This window comes from Gekko japonicus, unplaced genomic scaffold (genome assembly GCF_001447785.1).
Source record: "Gekko japonicus isolate JY-2015 unplaced genomic scaffold, Gekko_japonicus_V1.1 scaffold80, whole genome shotgun sequence".
In the NCBI taxonomy this organism is placed as follows: Eukaryota; Metazoa; Chordata; class Lepidosauria; order Squamata; family Gekkonidae; genus Gekko; species Gekko japonicus.
This window is the reverse complement of record NW_015168047.1, coordinates 535,091-543,180: the sequence shown is the minus strand read 5'-3', so window position 1 is coordinate 543,180 and position 8,090 is coordinate 535,091. Positions and strand designations below refer to the sequence as shown.

Genomic DNA, 8,090 nt, shown 5'->3' with positions numbered 1-8,090 from the left:
ACTGGATGCCGCCAGATTCCCGTCTGCGCGAACTCGTTTGCTTGCGCATCAGTGGCGCTGTGCGAAGGGCACCTGCCAAGGCCTTGGTGATGGGCAGATACCGTGATCTGAGAGAGCAATCCTGAACAGGTCTACTCAGACTCCAACTCGGGTCTCTTTCATGGGGCTTCCTCTCCGGAAGACAGGTCCTGGCAATGGGGCTTACTCTCTCCTGGGCGGGAAAAGTTCAGAGAGGTTAGGATCGCGCTGCGAATCTCTTCTCCCGACTGCTTTGAGAGTATCCAACCGGGCTTGGATGTCTCGCTTCCTTCTCTCTAGATTTAGGATTGTTGAAAGAGACGTTTGGCGGTGATTGGTCGGAGGAGTCTCGTGGAATGTTCATTCTGGTCCTCTATTGGTCGAACTTGAAGTTCACGCGGTGCCTCCTCCAGATCGAAGTGAGCCACTCAGTAGTGGCTGACGGGGACACAACGGGGTGCGGAGAGATCGCAGAAGGGACCGGGCGTGCGGAGCGGATCGTTTCACTGCCGGGTTTGGAGACATTTAACATCTTATCGTTGTGGGATGGGGGTAAAGGAAAACCGCGGAAAATGAACGTGATGCCCGCCAGGGGGAGCTGCTGTTGCCATCTGTGGAATTCGTGTCTTTTCTAAGAAGCGTCTGGCAAAAACGTGGCCGGCCTGAGTTGGAATCTAAATGCAGTCTTGGTGATCGGTAAATTTCTCAGGCCGAGGGGCCTGGAACGCGCAGGATGGCCCTCCACCTTCCGCCCTCCGCCCTCAGCTCCTGGAGGTGTTCCATTGGCAGTGGCTTGGAAATTGCCTGGGCTAGATGGACCATTTGTCATACTGAAGCAGGTCATTAAATTTTATGTTCTTCCTGGTCAGGAAGCTTATATTCCAGTGAATCGATCTTTCCTCCCTCCCTCAAAGGACCTCCGTCCCCCAACTTGTTCTTTGAGCAGATGGGAACTGGGTTGGGGTGAGGAGAGCACTACCTACTAGGAAGACTGAATTGCGTGATTGCCCTTCTAGCCACCACTTCCTCCTGTTCCAGAAGTGTACAGAACTATTATCCTTAACTGGAGTCCCGAAGCTGCATGGTGGCAGTGGGGGGTGCAGCTGGTTTGCTTCTACAATTGACATGTGGAAGGCCACAAGCCTGATTGTACAAGTTTCTCATTGGTTGTTTACACTACTTTGTCATAGAAGGTGGAGGTGATGACATTCTGGTCTCTTCACAGATCAGAAGGTGCCTTTGGATCAGTGGCTTTTCATGTGGTGTTCTATGGAACACCTTCTGAGTTGCTGCTGCCATTTTTGCCCTGTGTTTTGGAAGGACTGGTGGCTAAAGGGTGTACAAGGCAGGGTGAGCAAGGGTACCCTACCTCCTCCCCCTTCCTGCATGCACAAGAAGAGAAGCAGCAGGATAGTCGAACCGAGACACTCAGCAGCCCAGAGGAGTCCTCTGTGGCTCTGACCCTCTCAGTGCTACACCTCCTGGTATTTGGTTTGTGTGTCTTGTCCCTGGCTCATTCCGTCTGCTGTCCATGGTCCTGACCTTGACACCACTGAGATCATATTCTAGCTCCCCCTCTTCTAGTCATGTGACTATGATGTCACAGGTTTGCCATTTAGTGAATCCCATGCTACTGTGTGGGGGTTAAAGATGTGTCCCAGTTCCGGAAAGATCAAAGAGTATGGTCTATTATGTTCTTTCTAACTGACTTGTATCTAACAACTGTGCTGTGCAAAGCTCCCTCTAAGCTGTGGAGTCTTGTGAGCAAAAATTCTACTTTGTAAGCTACTGGAATTAAAGTTGTGAGCGAGCGATTTGGCTGCTGCATAAATTAGTTTGCTCTGGAGCCATCCTTCCTGAGCGAAGACAAAAAGGTGTGAGCCAGAGGCTAAAAATCTGTGAGCTAGCTCACACTGACTCAGCTTAGAGGGAACACTGCTTTTTCCATTTCCCCACTTCAGAAACATCTGGGAATTACTCTTGCCTAAGGCATCATAGATGTCTTCAGCTCCTTCAGTCATGATAGCAAGCCTAATTAAGAGGTAGGGAGCTGGTCTGACCTCTTTGGGGGTGACGAACTAGGGCTCAAGGGTAGAACTTATGATTTGCCTGTGTGCAGCCTCTGATGTTCACCCCAGCATCTTCTGACATAGCAGAGATGGGAGAAATCTTGTACCATGGAGCCTGAGAGCATGGGACTCAACCTACCATTCCTTTCTCCAGCACTTTAAGATCTCTATCTACACCTGTTTCCAAAAGAGGAGAAGAACTAGTATTTGAATTTGACTGGGGTGATCCAGTTTCAGATCCCCACTCAGCCCCAAACTTGCTTAGTGACTTTTGGGCCCCCACTCTCTCTCCTCACAGGGTTGTTGGGATAAAAAGGAGGGTGGAGAAACATGTACTCCTTGGAGGGAAGGTGAGATAAAAATGTTAGAGAGAGACAGAGATAAAGTAACAAGCGCAGAAAGAGGCAACCTTTTTACCTTTGCAACCTTCATCCCAACTACGTTGAAATGTAGAAGAGAATGGCTCTCACCCCCTTCCTCCACTCTCCCGCCGGCTGCTGAGTCTACCCAGACTGATTATGGAGCCTTTGTGTGTCGCAGGACGGATGGCAGATGAGCTGTCTCCAGAGCTGGATCTTTTGTGCCGTGTGTGTGTGTGTGGCAGATAGCAGACCCTGGAGCCTGATAACTTCCATCTTGGGGCTTTTTTGTCTGCTTTAAATGCCCTGCTGTGACTCCTGGCTTCTGTTCTGTTGCCCATATCCTTGGGTAAGAACAGGTGTGTTTGGCCTGAATTGAACTCTGTTCAAGCGCTTGTTTCTTTCTTTGGCCAATACTGAAACCCAGACAGGGTTTTAGCTAGGAAAACTGGCTTTGATCAGGGCTTTGCCTTCTTCGACCCACTCCAGGTGCATTTTCTTCCTTTATATGAATTCCCGATACATCAGTACAGAAAAATCCAGGAATTCAGGAAATAAGCATTTCAATGAGCTAATCAGCAGAGTGCCTGTTTTCTCATGAATCACTTTGACGCAACAACTTGACGGTGGTTGACTTTAATCTGGGTTATTTAGAAATCACAATTCCCAAGGAAATCCAGCTATTTATAACAGTAGCTTTGGATGAGTGGAGAGCTGATAAGTATTTGTGCTGTTTTTGACTAATCCCAGCACTGTCCAGGGCCCCTCAGCTTGGCAGTCAGCCAGGCCTCCCACTTTCTCCTTTTGCCCTGTCTCCTGTCCCTCGCCAGCTACTCATCAGAGAGGTTCGTACCTGCCATGGCAAGGTCCTCAGCTGGCACACTTGCTTCAGCCTCTGCCAGATAGGATTCAGTGACCATGTGTGGCACGTGAGCAAAGAGGTCTTCAGAGGGCTGTTGCTAGAAGGCACACAGAGTCCGTAAGAGGAGGAGGAAATACATTCAGAGCACATCCAGCAATGCATTATTGTTAGCAGGTGTGAGGGAGGGATGGGCTGGGGCTGAAAAGAAAACAGCCTCCAGAAATCTTTTTGGTTCATGCTGAGGTGTCTGTAGATTGGGGATCCATGCCATTTGTACACCCTACTCCTTTCTTCGATCTAGTTCAGGTTATATATATTATAATGCAAGTGGCTTGAAAACAGACTTTCATTTTTTTGTAATATCAAGATCCAGTCATTTTGCATTGCTTTCTTCTCCCTGTTCGAAAGCAACCTAAATCTACCGTTGGGGGACAGAGTGTCTTTGAAATAATCTGTCCATTCAGTAGTATACAGGTTTAGGAGGTAATCTGAGGATAGAAAAACAAGCAATATTGTACTCCTGTCAACATCTGTCTACTCCCCCTAGCAACCAAGTGAGAGCCAAATTGTTCATTTACAATTCTTTTGTCACGTAATTTTGCCAGAGCAAATTACTTTCAGGCTCCTACATGTATACACCTCTTAAAGCACTGTTTCAAAGCACTGCACATCCTTCACTGACTGTCAGTGCAACCGAGAGGCTTTTTGGATTCCAGGATGGCCGGCTCCTGCAGACTGTTCATGTGAGTTGGCTCTTCTACATAACAAATAGCCTGCTTCCTGTTGTGACACTTCTTAAATTCTCTGTAGCTTTAAACATGGTGGCAATGGACCACTTCTAACACCAGCTTCTCACTTTGGACTGTCCTTGTCGCTGAAATTCCCTGTGAGACATGGATGGAAGAGCCAAACGCTCAGGAGGCAGTAGGAATGGGGCATCTGTGAGGGGCCTAACAGAAGAATGAGCAGACAAACCCAGATTCCAGAATGGTCGGAGCAACACACTTACAGTTATCCCCAGCAAGGGGCTTTCAAGGCAAGAGAGAAGCAGGGGTGGTTTGCCACTGCCACCCTCTGCAGTTTTCCTTGAAGGACTCTCATCGAAGTACTAACCAGGGCTGACCCTGCTTACTTTCCGAGGTCTGACAAGACCAGGCTATACCATACCACCTATCCCCCTTTATGGACTTGGCTGTTGTTTAAATACTTTTCTGGGATGTTGAAGTCGCTCAAGAAACTCTGATAGAGTAACCACACCTAGCAAGTTACAACCCATGCAAGGAATTCATATTGAGCTCATCAGATAGGCAACTGGGAGGTAGAGGTAGGTGCTGTAGGCAGAGGCCACCCGCGGAGCAGAAAGAAGTTTGATCTTTCATGTGATGCTGCCAGGGTGTTGGGTATTACACGTTGAAAACACTCAGTATATCTGGAGTTAAATGTTTGTTTATGTTACTCACAGGAAGTCACATGTTTGTTTAGATATAGAATGCCTGGGAATTTTCTCCCTGATCTAGGAATTTGATTGGGACTAAAGTGTCAAGGTATATTACCATTTTATGGCTTCTCTTCTCGTCTTTGTTTGGTGTTCTGAAGAAGAAAAAGAGTAGCCATAATCTCTCTCATCTAGTTTTGTCTTTGTAGAGTAAGGATGTAGTAGATTATGCTCTGCTGTTATTTTCATCCCAGTTACCCTTCCCATGCTAGAATTTAGTAAAAACGTTATATTTTAATCACACATTGACTCTGAGTCTGAATTATTTTACTCTGGCTCTGCTAAATACCATTTTTTCAATATCTCACTGTCACCCAACACAGGGTCTGGGTACTAGGGACAGCTCTTAGGTGGCTGGCTGGCAACTTGTTCTGCTGAGTTCCAGAAGCCAGGCTTAGCCTTACCAGCTCTGCTCCCTGTCTTAGGCGCCACAACCTCCCCTCGGAACTTTCCTTTTCCTTTTGTACCCTTAGAAGCTCATTGATTCATGAATCTTGAGCAGCAGAAAGCACTTATGTCTTATTTTTTAGATGCAAGGGCTAAAAGGGAATGAGACAAATTTTGCAATTGCTAGAGTGATCTTGGGATCCTTGTCACTGAGCAAAAGAGCCAGGGTTTCCGGAGTATAGGGGGTCGATTGGTTGAATAAAGGCTTAATAATCCTTCATAATCTCAAAAAAATCTGCATTCCAGCAGAGCATGAAAGGATGTATCAATCCTGTTGAGGCCACAAGGGTAAATTCTGTCAGTGTAGGGCCTATTCAAAAACCTCCCTTGCCAAAACCATTTTAAGTACCGGTATAATATTCAGTCTTGCAAACAAAAAATCTCTGCAATAGCGTGGGTCTTCTCTGAACTTTAATGGCCTAGCATGTAACTTGATATATTGCCCAATATCAGAAGTGTCTCCACTGGTTTCATTGGTAAGACAGAATGGGAGATTGTGCAGTGTTTAGTAGATGGTTGCTGTTGTTTTAAAGAACTTCAGGCCCAGGGAATTTGAGGGGCCCCTGGGTATTGGTTCAGTATCTTCTGTGGGAGGATTCTTCAGAAAGGAGAACCGTCCTTGACTTCTGTGCAGGCAGGACTTCCGTGAACACTCTGATGCCCCCCCCCCACTCTTGAAGTCTGTGTTGAAAGAACCATGATAGCCAAGATTAGCAAGGAGGCTATTTACCCTGTAAACACCTTTCTGCGTTATCCAAGAACAAGAACAAAGTCCATGTAATACCTTTCATTAGGACCGACCAAAATGACACAAAAGTTTCAAGTTCATCAGAACTCTGCACCAGACAGGAGGTTACAATGAGGAAAAAAATTGAACAGGGAGCAGATGTCTCAGGTCACAGCCCTTCAGCATCCTGTGTTAAATGCTGAACAACTGTGCACACTTAAAATGATGCTGGTGTGAGGTTACACCACTGGCAATCTGCAAGCAAAAAGCACAACAACTGAGTCCTCTCACTGGACACACAAAGGCCAGCAATAGTCCAGCGCTCTCTCTTAACACACACACAACTGAGATATGCAGATCCCTGGAGGGCTGATAGTAGAGGAAATCCTTGGGAGTCCTTGAATTAAAATTTTTGGAGGTCGATTTAAGGTGATGCACCAGACATGAAGTCAGTTGAAGACAAATGGGATAGTTTTCCTTTGTGTTGTGGGGAGACACTTTCTGCAGTACATCTTCTCCAGTACAAAGTCAAAGTCTTTATTAATACGGTCCTAGACCAGCAGAAATCTCAGCAAAATTCCCAACCGCCACAATGGGTAAGAGGAATAATTAAAATTAACTCCCACACAAATTAACTTACACCTTCTGTAGTACATTGAAGATTGCATTACATGGGCCAAACTGCAGGGGGGGGGATGTACAACATGAAAGCAGATGTTGTAGAACATGGCTTTAGAAGTATCCTTGAATAAGATTTTAGCAAGAGTGTTCTTTTACTCAGCTGGTATTATGGTTGTCCTTCCCCGTGGAAAATAGAAATGCAAATGTGATTTTTAAAAATAATCTTTTCAAATTAAATAACACAGCTTATTCTATTTTATTCAGGACACCCCAGATATTTCAACCAGCTCTCAACTGGATTGGATATGGTTGGATTAGCTGCAGACTGGTTAACGTCTACAGCCAATACGAACATGTAAGTAATACGAATAATGCCTCTGTTCCCAGTTATGGCCTTGCTCTAGACACAGCCAATACAATACTGATTCAAAGCACTCTTTTCAGGATGGTTTTATATGTCGCTGGTCTATTAATAACCACTTCAATTGCAAGCTAGCACCTGTTAGCTTAGAACTGGTTTGCACAATGGAAGGGAGGAAGCGGCTTTAGGAACAAAGTCCGCACAAGGCTTGTTGCTTTAGAGAAGAAATAGAAGTCCTCCATACTAGGAGAGGAAAGGAAGAAAGAGCATTCTCGCTCTCTAAGATAGGATAGAGAAAGATAATGAAAGGACATCCTGCCCTCGTGGAGGTTAGACAAAGAAGCAGGAAGAGAAGAAATTAGTCGGATGGAAGTCCCCGAGATTAGCAACTTGGGTCAGGGCTGTATTGTCCATAAGGCTGACTAGGCTGAAGCCTAGGGGCCCTGCAGGGACTAAGGGGCCCATCACTTTTTTTTTGCTGAGGCACTGTTATTTTTTCTTCATAGACAGCCTGTAAAGTCGCCGGAGGGGCCCGGAAATACCTGAAAGCCTAGGGGCCCAGCCGTGGGTTAATACGGCCCTGATTTGGGTAAACAAAGACCACAACAGCACAGCAGACAAGGAAAGGATACAGCAAACTGACTTATCTAGCTTGTTAGTTCTACTCCCCCCCTCCCCAGATGTGGTATGCTCTGCACAAAGAGACATTGTACAGTTCTTCACTGCCAGCAACTCCAATACAGGGACTTTTCAGAAATGCAGGAGAGATTGACTTTGCAATTTACCCAGATAAATATCTAAACTGTAAGAGAAAATTGCAGGCAGATTCTAGATATGGTGTTCTGTGGATACATTCCTCAGTAAAAGGAAACCTTGCTCTTGATTGATTGTAGATTTGTTATATATTTTATATTTTTGTTCTGTTGTTCCTCTAAGGAGCTCAGAGTGGTATAGGGGTCCTCCTCCCACCACCACACACACATATTATATCCTCCCAACAACCCAGGAAACTCTATAACTGAATAGAGATTTTCACCAGGATCTTATTGAACCTGTTCTGTTTACTATTTATATTGCCTCAATAGCTTTGACTTCTTCTGGAGTTACTTTCTCAGATAAGATATGCAAGAC

At 45.7% G+C, this 8,090-nt stretch overlaps 1 protein-coding gene across 1 annotated transcript in view; it reads left to right on the top strand.

The window, feature by feature from the left end:
* Positions 1 to 8,090, top strand: part of GAD2 (glutamate decarboxylase 2) — a 53,209-nt gene that overhangs the window by 7,716 nt on the left and 37,403 nt on the right. The window contains exon 5 of the mRNA XM_015414294.1: positions 6,863 to 6,953. Within this exon, the coding sequence (XP_015269780.1) occupies positions 6,863 to 6,953 (91 nt within the window). The remainder of the gene's footprint in view (positions 1 to 6,862; positions 6,954 to 8,090) is intronic.